Source organism: Podarcis muralis, chromosome 11 (genome assembly GCF_964188315.1).
Source record: "Podarcis muralis chromosome 11, rPodMur119.hap1.1, whole genome shotgun sequence".
Taxonomy (NCBI): Eukaryota; Metazoa; Chordata; class Lepidosauria; order Squamata; family Lacertidae; genus Podarcis; species Podarcis muralis.
Genome location: NC_135665.1, coordinates 36,521,286 through 36,540,302, shown reverse-complemented (window position 1 = coordinate 36,540,302; position 19,017 = coordinate 36,521,286). Strand labels below are relative to the sequence as shown.

General features: G+C 43.4%; 1 protein-coding gene across 3 annotated transcripts in view; it reads left to right on the top strand.

Annotated features, from left to right (window-relative positions):
• The first annotated feature begins 15,998 nt into the window (after positions 1-15,998).
• The window catches only part of MRPS27 (mitochondrial ribosomal protein S27), a 58,096-nt gene continuing 55,077 nt past the window's right edge, over positions 15,999-19,017 (top strand). The window contains exon 1 of one of the 3 annotated variants that reach the window (XM_028748067.2): positions 15,999-16,059. In XM_028748067.2, coding sequence (XP_028603900.2) covers positions 16,014-16,059 — 46 coding nt within the window. In that variant the 5' untranslated portion in view covers positions 15,999-16,013. Of the gene's footprint in view, positions 16,060-16,291; positions 16,446-17,708; positions 17,767-19,017 lie in introns of those variants that run through there. The other 2 variants (XM_028748065.2, XM_028748066.2) reach the window with 2 other exon arrangements.

Genomic DNA, 19,017 nt, shown 5'->3' with positions numbered 1-19,017 from the left:
TGTATAGATCAAAAGATAAAGGGCATTGCCTGAAGCAGACATAAGCTCGAGATGAAGAAATGGTTCAATAGCATCAGCTTCTATTGGCTATTATATCACCTCTCTTCTACAGGCTAAACAAGCCTAGCTTCTGTAACCTTTCCTCATAGGCCTTTGTGACCTGATACTTGGATCTAAGGGAGTGGGTGATGCTGTGGTTTAAACCACAGAGCCTCTTGGGCTTGCCGATCAGAAGGTCAGATGTTTGAATCTCCGTGACGGGGTGAGCTCCCGTTGCTCTGTCCCAGCTTCTGCCAACCTAGCAGTTTGAAAGCATACCAGCATGAATAGATAAATAGGTACCGCTGCGGCATGAAGGTAAACAGCGCTTCCATGAGCTCTGGCTTCCTTCATGGTGTTCCATTGCACCAGAAGCAGTTTAGTCATGCTGGGCACATGACCAGGAAAGCTTGAAGCAAGAGGAGCGCTGCACCCCAGCCGCCTTTCACTGGACTTAACCATCCAGCGGTCATTTACCTTCCCCTCCCCCCTACTTGGACTGCAATGATTCTTTGGTATAAATATAACTGTTGACCAAGAGACCCTGCTAAACCAGATCCTTCTCAAGACCAACCATCAAGGCATAGTGGAAGATATCTCAGTTGCATAAACACTTTACTATGAAAAGAATATTAAAATTCATGCACATTGAGATTGTCTTAAAACTAATTTTGTTTCCATTCGGAACTCCTCCTTTGTAGCATTTTATTTTTGGATGCAGTTACATTCCAGCATAGCTTCAAGTGCCACTAATGAGGTTCCAGAAGGTATCTTCTCATTAAGCCTATGCATCTTCTTTGAGCATGAAGAGGTGGCCTCTCATGCATGCAATTCAAGATGCAAATCACACATACAAATGTATGGATTATGTCAGTAATGAAATACACAAATTCAAAATTTTACATATACTGTAGCTAATTCGGGGAGCTTCTTGATGATAACGGGACTGTTGACGTTGGTTGCAGATTTATTACATTCCTTATATTCAAGCTAGATGAATTGTTCTACATTGCACGATCCATTGTGCCCCCTACTGTCCGCTGTGTAGTATTTTGACAAGTTATTGGAATTCAAAAATTTAGCATTACATTTCATTTTCTAAAATAAAGTTGACGTTTTAAAATGACTTTGAGAAACAGTATCTAATGGGTGCATGAGGCAAATTTGTGTTTATTTCTTCTACTTTTATACATTTTTCTGCCTTCACATTTGGGCATGTTTAAGGAGTGTATTCAGTATAGGAGAGTCCAAGCCACTGCAAACACGGACTGAGCAGGAAGACCAAACTGTTGGCCGTGGATTGTGGCGTTCCGAGGAGGTTTCTATTGAGATTGTGGGATTGTTTATTTTTTGTTCTACTTGTATTTTTATCTTGTGAAACGCCCTGAGTTCTTCGGATGAAGGGTGGTATATAACTTTAATAAACAAGGTGCTGAGTTAGGGACCCCAACCTATTATTTTATTATTCTCTATAACCTTCAATATTTTTCCCCAATATGGTCTAATTTTATCACATCTCCATATACCCTTCTTTTCCATTTCTAACACTTATCAACAAGATTAGGAAAGATTTCAGCTAAACACTTGGTGTTTGGTACAAGCAATAAAGCATCTTGAATATTGTCAGAGATAATACAAAGATTAGAGGGGGGTGGTCTCTGTCATTCACCATCTGTGATAACTTTCTACACATATTGCGTCAAGCAGTAACTATTTTCCCCAGGAGGCTGAACAAGCTTGCTTGCAAGTTGTCTTCTTTGAGCAGATCTAAGTCTTTCCCTTATTTGTTTGGTTGCACAGCGTCCACTCATACATTTTGTTTGGAGCATCATAATTCATCCCAGAAAACACACCAAGTGAAAACCACATTTCTAAGCCAGGGAGACGTTATATTGGGCAGAAATTCTAACAGGGGAAGGGATGGATCTACTCAGCCAGGAGAGCAGAGTGTATAGGCTTCAAAGTCCGACGGCTGATTTGGTTCAGCTTGAGCAGCTGCATGGGGCGCCTCTTTGTGCGCGGCGGCTGACACAGCAAGTCATCCAGAGTCTGAGAAATGGTCTGTCCTGAGGCTTGCAGCTTGGCGACGATTTCTTCAAACTGGACATGGAGAGTTGGGATGTCTTCCAGCTTCTCTCTGGCTGTAGCCAGCTATGAGAAAACAATGGCAAAGAGATCAGCAACTAGAAGCAGAAAGATTACCTTATACACACCCACACTACACCTCTTGACCTTCTTGGCTGATCAAAGCTGTGTGTGGGCTGACATCACGTGTGTGATGTTGTGATGTCACACAAGTTAGCATCACACCTCCTTACGCTGGTGGCGCCAGGGGAACATTTAGGGGGCTACCCTAGTCCCCCTCGTCCACTGACCACACACCACTGCCTGGACCCATGCCATAAGGTCAGGGAAACGTTTTATTGGGTAGAAGTTCAGAATAGGGCATACAAGAGAACAAACATACAGTGGTACCTCAGGTTAAGTACTTAATTCGTTCCGGAGGTCCGTACTTAACCTGAAACTGTTCTTAACCTGAAGAACCACTTTAGCTAATGGGGCCTCCTGCTGCTGCCGCGCCACCCGAGCCCGATTTCTGTTCTCATCCTGAAGCAAAATTCTTAACCTGAAGCACTATTTCTGGGTTAGCGGAGTCTGTAACCTGAAGCATATGTAACCTGAAGCGTATGTAACCTGAGGTACCACTGTACAGCAAAGATGGAGATCCTGTGACCCTCCCCTCCATATGTTGCTGGTCTACATCTCCAATCATTACTGGCCAATGGCCATGCTGGTAGGAGATGATGGGAGTTTGAGTCCAACAACATCTGGTAGGTCACACATGGCCTACCTCTGCTATGAAGACTGTTGACGGTCACCCACTGGCTTCCACAGTAACCATCCACTTACCACTTCCATACAGAACTCTGGTTTTTTCACAAAACTTGAAACACTGGACTCTGAAGCCTTTTTCAGTCTCTGGACAAGGTCTTCTAGATCACCAGTTGCAACCTGAAGAAGAATCTTGAATGAAACAAAACAAAACATTAATTAATTAAGCTTTAATAAGCTCTGGATTAGGTAAAAACAAAACACGCCCCTGAAACCTGAAAGGTCAGAAGGATGGATTGTTTTCCCCACCAAACATACAGATGTTTTTTCCCCTCCCCCCTTTCTAAGAGCCATGAGGATTTGGAATAGTTAGTAAAAGGGACAGTGAAAACAGACAAATACTTCGCCCTTGTAGGTAACACAATGGCCCAAGTGAAAGAAAATGATTTTTTAAATACTTGGTTTAAAAAACAAAAACAACAAAAAAACCACTGGTAATGTTATTGTTTTATTTTTTTGCATACCACTTTTACAATCAAGAGGCAAATAAACGTTGTGGAATTAAAAAAAATAAAAGCATGAAAACGGCACATTCTCTAAGGAATCCCCCCTCCCCCAAATATTCTGTGAGGCTTCCCTGGAGAGGAAATGTGCCTAAATGAAATTAAATAAATGACTTCGAAGGAAAACGGCTTTGTATGCTGGATGTAGAGTAGTATGTTCTAACAAACCAAATCAGAAGGATTATGAATTATATACTGTGGATGCCTGGGAGGAGAAGAAGCAGGACTTGCTACTAATTTAGTTAACTGCAGCCCGTTTACTCCAGTCTTCTGCTCGCTGACAGCATACAGCCGATTTGTATTTTTCACTTTCATTTACTCATCCTTTCCTCAGTTTCCCGTCCCCTCTGCCTTCCTCTTCCTCAGTTCTGCGCCAGTTCTGACTCTGTTGCTCTATTTATTTCCCACATTGTGCCCCCTTCCTCTGACTACTATGTTCATGGGCTCCTTGCCCCTCAGAGTTTAAGTGCTACCATAGTCCTCTCCCCACTGAGCTTTCCTGCTATGGCCCCTCCTGTCCCTAGCGGCTGTGTGAGGTTTTTCCCTCAGCCAAACTGAACTTTCACCTCTCTAACTGAAGATAGGCTGTGTTAGAGTTCACAGCTCCACTGTCATGGAATGTTTAGTTGACAACATGTTTGAATATATTCCATGAGATCACTGACTTAACATCCATAGCATCAGAGGCTTTTCCAGCACATTACAAGATAAAACACTTCAAATCTTCGGTTATTTGTATGTAGAAGTGAGGAGGAGTAGATAGGTAGCCGTTTATAACATACCTTTTCAATTTAGAGGGTCTGTTAAACAGCAATCCTAAAACTGTTTGGAAATACTCCAGAAAAACCCCAAGAGAATTGGATTTTTTCCAGAACAGCATCAAATGAAGTAGCATCTTGTGTGTCTAAAGTTGTTCAAAGCAGTGGACAACCTTCCTTTTTAATTTTAAAAACCCACACATTTTTATTATTATTATTATTAATTAACTAATTAAATTTCTATGCAGCCCAATGCATTTCCCATTCATGGCTCAGGAATAACATACAAAATCCAGCAGACTTACTGTCAGATTAGTGCAAACTCTGCTTTCTGTGTTTATGATGTGAGAATAGAAGGAACGAGCCCTGGAAATATCATTCTAGGAAGAATAAACAGAGACAATAAATCAAACTGTGCACGTAAAACAAAGCTGTGCTCAGCATTTCATTAAAGTTAGTATTATTAAGGACCTCAACTGCTATACAGCACATGAGCTTGGATTCTTTAAGATCTCTGACTGGGGACTGAGTTTCTGATTTAGAGAGAGACGGACTGGCTGAGGTCCTTTGCCAGAATGCTTACAAAAATGGTACATAAAGGCCACCAGGGGGCCAAATAAAGATGGCCCAGGGGCCACTTCTGATCTAGAGTGAGCCAGCTAGCCATCTGTTGTCTTTGTTTTGTGACCCTTTCTTTTTATTTACTTTGAGTTTTCAAGCTGATGGGCAGTTACAGTTTTGATTCCTATCCCAACAAAACAGGTACCGTAGGAAGCTCCCCCCGGCTCCCCCCTAAATATTCTAGAAAATGATGTATGATGCATATGACACACCACAATTGTTTATGTAGTACCAGTGTATTCAAGTTTCCCTAGGAATGCGGGGAGAAATGGGTCCAGGAAAAATGGAGTGCATGTTATTGTTACATGCAGAGACTCCAGGAACCCTGACAATAAATCAAAACGATCCAGTACCTGTTTCAGAGCAAATACTACTGCAAAGTAGTAAACTCTTCTTGATATATTAACTCCTTTGAGCTGCCCATCTTCAAGTAACGTAGTAAAAATTCTTCTGGACTCCGAGTTGTTCTGTAGAATAAAAGATTTCAATGCATGAATGACTCACAGTTCAGATCCATGGGATAAAGACACTGCCCTACTGCCTGAGTGCCAACAGTTAAGGTACTTCAAAGCTTTCCAGAAAGTTTACACTAGACACACATGCAGCCCACTGATTACAGAACTTGAAAATGCACTACTGTACAGTGGTGCCCCGCAAGATGAATGCCTCACAAGACAAAAAACTCGCTAGACGAAAGAGTTTTCCGTTTTTTGAGTCGTTCTGCAAGATGAATTTCCCTATGGGCTTGCTTCGCAAGACGAAACGTCTTGCAAGTTCTTGCGAGTTTGTTTCCTTTTTCTTAAAGCCGCTAAGCCGTTAATAGCCGCTAAGCCGTTAATAGCTGCTAAGCCGCTAATAGCCGCTAAGCCGCTAATAGCTGTGCTTCGCAAGACGAAAAAACCGCAAGACGAAGAGACTCGCGGAACGGATTAATTTCGTCTTGCGAGGCACCACTGTACTTTTTAGACTCCAATGCCAAACGTGATGAGCATTCCATCCTAAAGTTGCATGAGGTGGAATGATGGGCTGTGGAAGTTTTAGCGCTTCTTTAGACTTGGAATAGAGGGAAGAAGAAGAAGAAGAAGAAGAAGAAGAAGAAGAAGAAGAAGAAGAAGAAGAAGAAGAAGAGTTTGGATTTGATATCCCGCTTTATCGCTACCCTAGGGAGTCTCAAAGCGGCTAACATTCTCCTTTCCCTTCCTCTCCCACAACAAACACTCTGTGAGGTGAGTGGGGCTGAGAGACTTCAGAGAAGTGTGACTGGCCCAAGGTCACCCAGCAGCTGCATGTGGAGGAGCGGAGACGCGAACCCGGTTCCCCAGATTACGAGTCTATCGCTCTTAACCTCTACACCACACTGGCTCTCGAAGGCACTTCCAGATGCAGAAAGGAACATATATATGTGTCTTTGTGGAATGTAAGCTTTATTTACTAGTACGAGATATAGATGTTTATGCATACTAGGGATTAGCTCCTTACATAAAAAGAAAAAGGTGAACGCAACAGATTATATTAACCAGTCCTACATAAACATTTTAGAGTAAGTGCATCTGAGCCCAGGGGGGTAAACAGCAATGTGCTCTTGTGCATCACGAGCTTTACTCGTGAAGTAGTGAATAAATATCTGGACATGCATCTCATGCACTTTTCTTTTGCCTCCCAATCTTTTTTAAATTTTTTTTAATTAATTTGGTAAACACGGAATGTCTCCCAATTTTAAAATGTTTATAAGAACATAAGACCAGCTCAATGGCCCATTTAATTCAGCATTCTGTTCTGACAGTGGCCAATCAGATCCTTAGAGGCAGCCCAGGACCTGAATGCAACAGCATTTGGTAAGTTTAAATGATCTTAAAAACTTCCTATTCTAATCAAAGCCTCTTTGTTGAAACATAACCCTTTGCCACTTGTTTGGTTGTAAACCATAATCTCTTTAGTCAAGAGCAGTCTTGTTATCTACTGCTGGTTGTCATTTTTTCATTGTTCAACTGTATTGCTTGTGCATGCCCTCTCTTAAGTTGCCATAAGTGGCGCATGCTTAAAATATGAGATATAAACTTACTAAAAAAGTTGCTAAGACTGTTGTGTGTCTGATACCCAGGCCAACTGCCTGCCTAGATGGGGTTGGACTCCCTCTGAAGGAGCAGGTATATAGTCTGGGGCTATTCCTAGATACAACTTACTCATCAGAGACGCAAATGACCTCTGTGGCTATACCAGCTTCACCTGGCACACCAGCTATGGCCATATCTGAATCAAGAAAGTCTGGCTACTTTAGTCAAGGCACTGGTACCTTGAGACTGCATGACTATAATTTGCTGTATGAGGGGCTGCCTTGCAACTGGTCTGGCAGCTGCAGCTAGTTCAAAAGGCAGCAGTTAGACTGCTGATGGCTGACAGCATGCAACAGCTCTGCTAAAACATATGCCTGGCTGGACCAAATTTAAGGGTCTTGTATTAATATACAAAGGCCCTAAATAACTTGGCCCCAGGTTTACAGTAAGGACCTACTGAGAAGGGCAGTGAGTTGTTCCCTGTGGTTCAGAAGTCCAACGAGTTTCAACCAGGAGTCAAGAATTTAATGTCACTGGTCCCATGCTATGGAATACTCTTCCAGCAGAGATTTGACCATCATCCAAACTGATAATTTCCACTTATCTATTGAAGACTGCCTACAGGCCTATAGAGTTGTTTAAACTTTCTCAGGGTGAGCCAGTCATGCTTATGGTTATTATTTATGTATTGTTTTTAATATTAGATTGTTTTATGGTGCCTGACTGTACACTGCCTCCATATATTACATTCATTATTTTTGGGAAATAAATATAAATCAATAAGTAATATTCCAGAAAGAAAAGAAAAGAAAACCACCTTTAGGTTTTAGGTTTTACAGCATTTCCAATATTCATCTTTCTTGTATTAAAAAACCCTAGAAGCAACTCTTTAACACTATGTGTTCTTACCAGCTTGTAGCATATCGCAACTGCGAGCAAATAGGTATCACTGCTGAATTTGACACCTTGTCTCTTCATTTCTAACAGCACTTCCAGAGCACCTGTCAAACAGACTTTCAGTTATTGTTACTTCCATCATTTTCTGATTAGTGTATTAGCTGCTAATTAATAACACTTCTGAGAACCCTAAGCCGAGTTCTGAAAAATAATGATCATTTGTGTGTTTTTTTAAAAAAACTTTGCAGATGAGATGCATAGCACTATATATAATCCACTTGCTAAGGATATGCAAATTTAATGCAAGTTTTATAGTATGTGCAACCAAGATAGGGGAAAATCCTAGGTATACAAATTTTCACTGAAAAAGTTAAGTTTTTAGCAATTGTGATTTTGACAGAACAAAATGCCATACAAACTATATGCTTGGAGTTGAATCTAACTAAATCATTGCACACATAGAACAATTTGTGCAAGCACAACCAAACTTCCCTTCCCTCCCACAAATCTGCACAAAAGCTGGGGAAGCCCTGGAACTGATTTTTTGGGTGCACGGGAGGGGAATGATTTAGCTGGATACAATGGTTTCATCCTAACACACCTAAAGTAGCACACACAAATTAGGAAAGGTGGTCAAGGGCCTTTTTAGACTGTCATAGGTTTTAGCGCATTAAGGCTACAGTCCTGCCGCCTGCTTCCAAGTAGACAGACAAAGGACTGCACCAGTGATAAGCGACAAAGATAATAACCTCCCTCCTGCCCTCACCCCAATGACAGCAATGGTTTTTAGCAACTAGCATGGCATGTTCTGGGAAAGGATCCATTTCGAATCAATCATGATTATTTGAAGAGGAAAACTGCACATTTCACACAAGCGCATCAACCTCTCATCAATGACATGATGAGCATGTTCTTCGTACGAGGAAGTTACGGTGGCCAGAACTGTGTCCTGTTTGGAAAGAGTCCAATGCAGTAGTTCCGAAGCTTTGGGAATCTGTCTCCAAAGAGCTCCCTCCCTGTTGTCTTCTGGAAGACAAAATTAAGGGAGCAACCCTACTCACAAGACTAGCTCCCAGGCTGGACTCCTTTGGAAGGTGGTAGACTCGCCTTTATTGGAAGTTTTTAAAACAGAGGTTGGATGGTCATGTGTCAGGGATTCTTTAGCCTTGCAGGGATTGGATTAGGTGACCCTTTGGCTCTACAGTTCTATGATTCTATAAGAAGCTGGCATCAAGCAAGCCAGGGTGAGTAAAACTGGCATACCAGGTCCAAACTATGTTCGGCAACAGGCTGCTGCTGCTCTGCCTAAACCTGGCAGAGGGAAAACAAGCCTTCTAAATAGTGCTCTCTGCCAGGTTGCCAGGTCATGTGACTGAGCTGAACAGGCTTAGCCTAAGCCCCGCATTCCCACCCCCACCATGCTCCCTTTTGCGGATTTGCATCAGCCTCGGCCAGATGAACCCCAGCTGAGCTGGGATGAGCAAATTTCACTGGCAAATCAGGCATCATCAGCTGGGCATCATCACTTAATGCCAGCTGAGAAATGGAATCAACCAGCTAAGCTTGAGATCTGTTGCATCCTAAGCAGCTCATTGCAGTGGATCTCGCCATAGGATTGCTCCCTAAGATGCTTCTGATTAAGAAAACCTTCTGCCACCGAGCTACCGATTTCTTTTGTTCTCTACTAACTGTACTTTAAAATTGGGGTTTGGGTTTTTATTGTTTTGAAAATACGTGCAAAGCTCTGAGATGTTATGAAAAAAGGAATACGGTTTTAAATAAACATTTGTATATGTGTTTCCTCAAAAGACTGGTGGCATTTTCTCCCAAGTCTGTGTACGGATTGCAATCTTTAGGTTGCAATCCTATGCACATTTGCCTAAAAGTTAACTCCACTGAACTCAAAGGATCTTGTCTCCAAGTAGACGAGTAGATCATGGGCGAGATAGGGTGGTGGTGAAAATATGCGGTGTTCAGAAAATATAGCATGTTTTCTTGCAGTGATTAAAAAATTCCCAGGCTCACTAAAGACAGCTGCTTGGCTGAGAGCAAAGGCAGGAAGTTAGAAGATGAAAAATTGTTACCAAAAAAGATCCATAAAAGCCCTAATCATGAGTTGTATGATTACATTTGATGAGAGAGATCAAGTACTTAATAAGTACTCTTCAATTATATTTGCAAAATGTGATTCAGCTCTTTTAACACCCATGAGTGATCACATCAGGTTTTGCCAGCTCAAAAGATCAACCAATTCAGTGTCAATTATAGCACTTTAATATTCTGTTTTTTCATATCAGAAAGACAGTTTCGCTGTCAATAATATATTCCTTTTTAGGGATCTTACGCTACTTACTTTCATAATGACCTTTTGTAAAGAGCAGATCCATCAAAATATTGAATGATGAGCTTTCTGAAAAGAAGCCGTGCAAAGCCTGAAGAATATAAATAACATCAGTTTGGGACAACCCACAGGTATTGGTTATATCAGCACCCAATTAATAGTTCAAACTGAAGCCATTGAACCCCAAAGCTTGGGAGGCAAAATTAAGGGTCTTAAAATTTCATTTTCAAACGCCTGACAGTTAGCATTCTATTAAGGCCTGTAGGAGACAACAGCTTCAAAACAACAACTTTAAATAAAAAAAACTTTCCCCCTCCCATTTAATTAATGCAAACCTTTAAATTTCTTCTTCATTTATCTTGTTTCTCTTTCGTTTTTTTAAAAAAATCTCCTTTGATCTCACTCTCTTCATTTGTGCTTTTTGAATAAAGATATCTGCTTTGGTTAAAAAATAAATACTGCCAATCTTTTGCTAAATAAACAACAACAAATAATATTTAGCACTTCCTCCAGCCTTCAGGATTAGATTTTGGAAACCACAAAGCTCCAAAGCCCTTTGGGTTCCAGCCTTAGACCTCCACATTAAGAGAGAAAAATATGACGTTCATCACATTTCTCCAGTGATTTTATTCCTACCATTTAAAAACAATCCTTTGTAAGAATGGGAAAGATCCACAAGGGAAACGAGAATTTTCTTTCCAATGCAGCACAAGCTGTTTGCTTGTTTATTCATATTACATGATGGCATGTAAACCATAGCAGAGTGTCCCCCCTCCCACACACACAAATGGGTGTTCATGGAAGCAATCTTTGGCCTAATTTCATGCAAGCAGGGGGAGAAAGGGAGAGAAGGAGGGTGGGAGGAAAAAGCCATTGGAAGGGGTGGGGAAAGTGTAATCAGTTCAGAACTCTGGTAAGAGCAAAGTGACCCTCTCCCAGAAGCCTCTGTGCTTATTATTTATCTATATACTTTTCACAACTACCATGGATTTAAGGGAGCTGGTATAGGGAAGATTTCCTACTGGACTAGAGAAGAAAAGAGACGGGCGTGTTTCTGAATTCTACCTGGTCTTTGATGAGCTCCAGTGCCGTTGCTTCAAGATTCATTTCATAACACAGCCTCATAAAAAGAGGACCAAATTTGAAACCGCCAAAGGCCACATTTTTGTTCTCAGCATGGTACCTGTAGAGAAGACATGGAATTTGTTGTGTGTGTGTCAATCTAGTTTTAAAGAGCAGATAAATGCAGAAACAAGGTAGTTTAAATGAAAGGAACCTACATGCACAGAGTTACTTGCTGCCTGCTTGTATGTGACTAGAAAACCGATCAGAGCCACTGCACAGAATTACCATGTGATGGAACATAACAAAGAGGAGAAATGATATCTTTCAAGATCAGGCCCAAAACATTTTGGCACCCGAGGTGAACAACAAAACGGCACCTCCTTCCCCACCTGGGAAGAAGGGGTGGGCCAGCCCTGTTCAGAATTAATCCTTTGCTCTGTCATAGGCATAATACTAATTTTGGAAGATGGCACGGGATTCTAATTAATTATCTTCTTCTAGTCAGTATTTCGTGTTTCACAACATCTACTTGCAGATTGAACAGTAATTCTGTTCCCAATTTGCTGTTCTTCATTGACATCAGAGGCGTTTATTGGCTGATTCAACCTAATCAACTTGATTAACTTTATGATAAAAATTGCATTTGCTTCACAGCAACAGCATTTCAGGATGACAAACCTGGATAGGCAGCCACAAGCAAATCATGTTACTTTACTTAGCTTTAAATGTATTTGCCCAGTGGGTACTAGTCAACAAAATATTTCTGCCAGCACCCTGGGATCCCTGTATGCATGCCCTATGCCATCTCAATTTTGTTCTGGAGGGTTTTAAGGGGTACAAGGGGGGAGGAGATCATGCTGTTGCACAAGTACAAACCTTTGCACTGATGGAAAGTCCACTATAGTGCTATGTTGAGTACAACCCAATGACCTCAGGCATGGACTGAAAACTTTGAAGTGATCCTGTTAAAAAGATCAAAGTTCCCTACAAACTGTAGCATGATCCAGGATATTCTAGACTAAAGGAAATGCAAAAGAAGGAACTAGAATCTCTTCTTCTGAATTTTACCTGTATATCACCCTCTTGACTATTTCCACTTCATCTTTCGTCTGGCACAAATGCAGCAACAATTTCAATTCATCTCTGAGAATTAGCATATTTTTCGCTAACTTGTCTTCAATAGTTTTGAAATATGTGTCTGAAACAGAATTAATAGAATATATTTATTTGTATTTAGGTTATATAGAAAAATCATACTGTCAGTTTGCATGCCTTATCCCAGTTACTGTAGTCATGGCCGGATTAGTTGTAGAGCGTACGGGGTTTCCCACCCACCCCCACAAAAACTTCTGCCCTCACATGTCACATTGCAATAGCTTTGCCCTTAAGTAGTGATCATCTAGGGACGCAGGTGGCGCTGTGGGTTAAACCACAGAGCCTAGGGCTTGCCGATCAGAAGGTCCCCGCGACAGGGTGAGCTCCCATTGCGACAGGGTGAGCTCCCATTGCTCGGTCTCAGCTCCTGCCAACCTTGAAAGCACATCAAAGTGCAAGTAGATAAATAGGTACCGCTCCGGTGGGAAGCTAAACAGCGTTTCCGTGAGCTGCTCTGGTTCGCCAGAACCGGCTTAGTCATGCTGGCCACATGAGCCGGAAGCTGTACGCTGGCTACCTCGGCCAATAAAGCGAGATGAGTGCCGCAACCCCAGAGTCGGCCACGACTGGACCTAGTGGTCAGGGGTCCCTTTACCTTTAGTGATCATCTACTGGGGGCAAGTCTAGTGCCTGGACGCTAGTGCCTGGGTTATGCCCAGGAGGGAGATGAACCATTGCTCCCCAGCCAACCACAAGGGACATTTAGCACATACCGTATTGACCCAAATATAAGCCACACATTTCCCCCAAATTCCTACTGTGAGAAGTTAAAGTGCAGCATATAGTTGGAACCAAGCGCTGCGCGCCCATCTCCTGGCACTACTGCCCTGAACAGGGGAGGTGGTAGTGCTGGGAGGCGGGCGCACAGCACGCTCAGAACAGAGTGCCAGTGCTGCCCGCCCTCCCATCCCCCGTTCAGGGTGGCAGTGCCAGGAGGCGGGGTGCATCTGCAAATAAGCCTTTAATTTAAAAGGCGTGACTTATTTGCGGGTGTGTCTTATATTCGGGCCAATACAGTATTTGCTCAAAACAAAGATAGAAGCTGCAGTTTCCCACAAAAAACATGCCCTCTTTTGAGAACATGTTTTTTTTATTGTCCTATGTTGTTCTGGCAGGGATGTAGTCCAGCTGTTGATGGACTACAATTCCCATCACCCCTGACTATTTGGCCCTGCTGGCTGGGACTGATGGAAGCTGGAGTCGAACAAATACCTAGAGGGACACAGATTCCCCATCCCCACACTACAGTATTACTGTGATGTTTAAATACTCCTAATAAATAAATAAAGGGATGGAAACACAGATGTAAATAAAGAGACGTTTGAGCATACACCAGTTATGCAAAGGACAGAGAGCATTACCAAACACCAGAGAATTCCTCAATGTACAATAACTATGAGAAGCCTCAATATGGCTTTTGCTCTGAGCCTGTGATGACTAGCAAAACCGTATCTGATAAACCACTGATTGCCTTTAAGCTTTGCAACATAAACTTGTGAATGGTTAAGTAAAGCATACACATCAGGGGTGGGGAATTGGAGGCTTTCAGGATGTTGTAGACCCACAGCATCTGGGGAGCTACGGGTTCCCCACCCCTGGTATACATGAAAGGGCTACCTTTCTTTTTTCTTTCTCTCTTAAGATTTTTATTAGGTTTTTTTTCATGATACAATACAGAAAACTAATGTAAATTAAAAACAAAAGCAGCTACAAAAAATAAGAGTACAGAATCCCCTCTTAAAGGTCGTTACCGCCCACAGAAGGTTGCAGCCCCTCCCAGCTCTAACCTGGGATCTTTTCTTTCTCCTCCCAGCCTCTCACCCTGGGAGACCAACATTTCCCTGAAGGGCTTACCTTTCTCGCCATATAGTTTATATCCCACTTCCAACTTATGTTGCTGAAATGCATGTAATTGCAAAACATCTTCTGTTAACAAATAACGTTTGGCTGAAAATGAAAGGGAGGAAAAGAGAGATATTCAGAATACACCATACAGTACATTTAAGGTTTCAATAATAGTATCTATTTAAACCTTAGGCTGTGTAAAGAAAGTGGATGTTTTGTATATCAGTTTCAGAAATGCTCATACTTTCACCTACTAACATAAAGGAGAATGGTGGGGACTCACATCCCTTATGCAGATATAATATTCTTCTACTCAATGACTGTAAACGTTCTCTTGTAATATTTGGATAAGCTTAGAAAGTCTGTTCTAACCCATAAAAGCACATGACACAATAAATATCTGAATATCTGAAGAAGTGTGCATGCACACGAAAGCTCATACCAATAACAAACTTAGTTGGTCTCTAAAGTGCTACTGGAAGGAATTTTTTTATTTTTTATTTTGTTTCGAGTACGGCAGACCAACACAGCTACCTACCTGTAACAATAAATATGTTTGCTTTTCTGTATTTTTATTTCTCAGGTGCAGACTTATATTGACTGATGCCTTCCTATCCTTCCTCACTTATACCTCCTGCTTTGCCCATGTTTCACCTCATGGTACATGCCTTTGAAAGTCACAGCTGAAAAGCACCCCTCTCTGCAGCTCCTCTTCTGCAAGGTAAGTAGGCCTGCTCCAGTTAGAGGATTCCCTTGCTAACTGTTAACTATTTCAATAACTTGTCTGTCTGAAACAGACTGGACATCATGGACCAAGGAGGCACACCTATAATTAGCTTCCCTTTGTCTAACTACCACCAGAAGTGATCATAAGCAAGCATTAGCCCTCATAAGCCAGAACAGAAAAGTATAACAGTGCACAAGGCTAAAAACAGAAGCTTAGAATCATAGGCTTGAAGAGTTGGAAGGGACCACAAGGGTCATCTAGTCCAACCCCCTGCAATGCAGGCAGAAGGAAAAAAAGTTATGTTGAGTAGACAGCCGTGGTTCTACTCAGAGTAGAGCCACCAGGTCATAGCCAACGCTGCTGCTCCACTATCTCAGCAGGCTTTTTCAGCTAACACTGGATACGACTATGTATCCTATACTAGCCTTGAAAATGTTTTTACTTTTCAGTTGCTTCAGGATGTTTCATGGGCAGCAACTAGTGAATGCAATAATGAAATATGCTTATGCACATGCAGAGGTTTATTGAGAAACAGCGTGCTCCAGCACTGAACAATGTCCCCTTCTGAATTCACTGGGAAAGGCAGCAGCATTTATTTCAAATGAGTTACAACTCTTCTCAAATACGAAACATGCTGGGTTAAGTTATTTGCGGCTATCCCTGTTGGCGCCTTTTCACTTTCTCTCTGATGGAAGATCTCTGTGGATCTCACAGGCTGTACACACTCCACGCAACAGGCTCCAGTGCAGTAGTCACCTAGGGCTAGTTACAGGTAGGTAGCCATGTTGGTCTGCCATAGTCTACGTTTGTTATTGGTATGAGCTTTCGTGTGCATGCACACTTCTTCAGATGCATGCACACAAAAGCTTATACCAATAACAAACATAGTTGGTCTCTAAGGTGCTACTGGAAGGAATTTTTTTATTTTGTCACCTAGGGCGTTCCACATTCATCCCTAGGTGATTAAACAAGAGAGAAGCATGCGGAGCGCAACCACGCAGCTTCCCACATACTAAGGACCTTGGGTTGAGCACATCAGGCCTTTCCTGCGACGTCACGTTCGGGACTACAACCCCCAGCGTGCACCATTCCGCCACAGTAAAAAAACATTGGCTTATGGCGCCGCAGCGGACGATGGGATATGCAGTTCTCCGATTACAAGGTCGGCTCAGCGCGTTCCATAGAGCGTCCCTTTCTCCCCCTTGCAGCCTCCCCACCTGTCGCCCTTCACGCACCTCCTTGCGGGCAGCTCAGGCAGCCGGCCGCGACGAGCGTGCCCCGCATGCAGCGCCGGACGGTCTCTCGCAGGATTCCATTGGAACTGCCCACTGCCGCTGCCATTCTGTCCCCGGAACGTACCAAGAGCGGCCGCGGCAGGAGGGGTGCGCAGGGCCCGCCCTCGCCGAATCTCCCGCGCCTCGCCAGCGGCTGCGCCGACGCGCCGCCTAGGCTCCTCCACCCCCGTCGAAGAGGTGGTGCAAGCCGAGATGGCGGCGCCCGTCCTGAGGCGAGGGTTGCAGGCTGCGCTTCGGAGCTGGGCTGCGGCAGGTGGGTGTGGGCTGTGGGGCCGCCAGGCGGGTCTTTCGGGGACCGAGCTCCAGGGACCCCGAGCGCAGCGCAGGCGAGGTCAGAGTGAGGCCAGGCTGCGCCCCGGAATGTGTTCTCCATGCCCTCAGATACTGGAGCACATGGGCGTCAGGCTTGCAGCAGCCTCCTCGTTTGACCTTCCTGCGCCTGACTCTGAACGAGGCTGCCCGAGTTTAAACGGCTTTCGTGTCACTACAGCCTTTGCCGTTTTATATGTGAGAGTTTTCCCCCCTAGGGTTTCCGGGTTAGCTGCCAGAGAATTCATCCAGCGCTGCGAAGGATTCATGGTTATCAGTGGAGCCCTGAGGTCACTTCTGGGGCAGCTTTTTGTTTTGTGGCAAAAGGATTCCTGCACTGCAGGGGGTTGGACTAGATGACCCTTAATGATCTTTCCCCACCTCTAGGGTTCTGTGATTCTATGACCCCCATCGTTTTACCACGTTGACCTTTTATGTAAGGGTACGGGCTAACCTTTTGGTGTGAGAACCACATTCATTCCGCCAACCTTTTTGAGAGTTAGCCAAAGTGCTCTTGTGTACATTTCAGCCAGCTGAGAAGGAGGGTTATCTCTCCCTCCTCTGTCAAATGATCTGTCTGTTGACCACTTGGGATTTCCATCAAGGCTCTTGGTTGCCCTCCCTCCTTGTGCTCTCTCCCCCTCTGTGTGTGTGTGTGTGTGTGTGTGTGTGTGTGTGTACATACATATATGCTGTCATTGTCAAAATCACAGAGAACCTGGAGGTTAGAAAAATGTGCTTGGGGTTATTATGCCCTTCCTTTTTTACGTCAATAGCATAGTGACTGTGGCCAACAAATACTGTATGTTTTTGGCCTTTTGGCTGATCATTTTATACCTTTGCCAACCTAGTGCCCTCCAGATATGCTGGCTGGAGCTGATGGGAGCTGGAGTTCAGCAACAACTGGAGGGCATCAGGTTGACACGGGCTATTTTCTTCTTGTATACATAAAACTATAAACCCATCATCATGTAGTCTCCATTGGGAGATTTGTAGTGCTGCATTATAATCCTGGATTTGCATAGAGTCAGAGCTAAGTCCCCGTTGGAGGATTTTTGTACAGCAAGAAGGCGAGAGACACAGAAATGGAGAAAAATAGCTGTTTTCAACTTCACCCTCTTCCATTCCTTAACTGCCTCCTGAGAGAGAGAAAGGATGTGGAATCCTCAAACATTCTGTAGTACCTTTCCACAATGTACAGTATTTCCCTCTAGGGTTGAAGATGAAAGCTGGAGTTTTCCCATTCCCCACCTCCCTTGAACAAAGTGAGCCTTTGTTTTAACCTCTACTCTGGTTTTAATTTGTAATGCAATAAGTGTATTGAACATCTAAGATGTCAGAATGACATTGAGTACAAGCATTCAAATTCTACATTTGGAGTTTGGAGTTTCACCACCTCAGACATGTTGTCAAAATGTCCCGGAAAACCCAGTGCAGTGTGATATCTTAAGCAATGAGACATTGGAATTATGGTTGTTGGGCTTTCTCAGGGGCACATTTTGTGTTTCAGCAATGAGCCCTATCTTGACTCCTGCATTCAAATTTAATGGGGGAATGGGAAAATGTGCGGTTGGAATGAAGTTAGGTTGCCCGGTCAGGTTTATGTTTACAAATCTCATTTGCATTAGTCTGACCCCCTTGCACACTAAAGAGGACCAAGTGAGCAAGGACATTGTCCAGCGCTAGATTTATTTCTGAAGGCAGCATACTTCCTACTCTATGATCCTAAAATATACACCTAGACCATTTTTTAATCAGGTGGTTTAAGGGTGTGGGGCAACTGTAGGCTTCTTCAACCCCACCAAGGCTAAACAGCCCCCTCTCTATTGGCTGTGAAAAACTAGCAGGGAGGGAGACAACTTGATGGGCCAGGAGGCAATTAATGCTTCCTTGCAAGAGGGGGTGGTCCCTGTCTGTTTGAAGGAGGCAGTGGTAAAACTACTCTTTAAGAAACCCTCCCTGGATTCAGTAAAACTAAGTAACTACCAGCCAGTTGTCAACCTCTCCTATTTGGGAAAGGTTCTTGAGCATGACCTGGTCACAGACTAGATCCAGGCACTCTTGGAGGAAACTGATTTTAGACCCATTTCAGTTGGGGTTTAGACACGGTTTTGACACCGAAACTTTTTTGGTCACCCTATATGGTAACCTATGTCGAGGGGGGGGGTGTCTTTGTTAATTCTCAACCTCTCAGCAGCTTTCAGTATCATCTACCGTGGTATGTTGTCCAGAAGGGGTAGGTGGCACAGCTTTGTGGTGGTTCCACTCCTAATTGGATGGTCATTTCCAGCGGGTGATGCTTAGGGAGTGCTCTGGCCCCGTGAAGGCTTCCTTGTGGGGTTTGTCAGGGTTCATACCGTATTTTTCGCTCCATTGGACGCACCGGACCATAGGACGCACCGGACCACAGGAGGGGAAGAACAGGGAAAAATTTTTTTTTCTTGTTCTCCACCTCTAAAACAAGGTGCGTTCAAGGTACATTCACCCAGGCTTGTGGGGCTGGTGGTGGGGGGAAG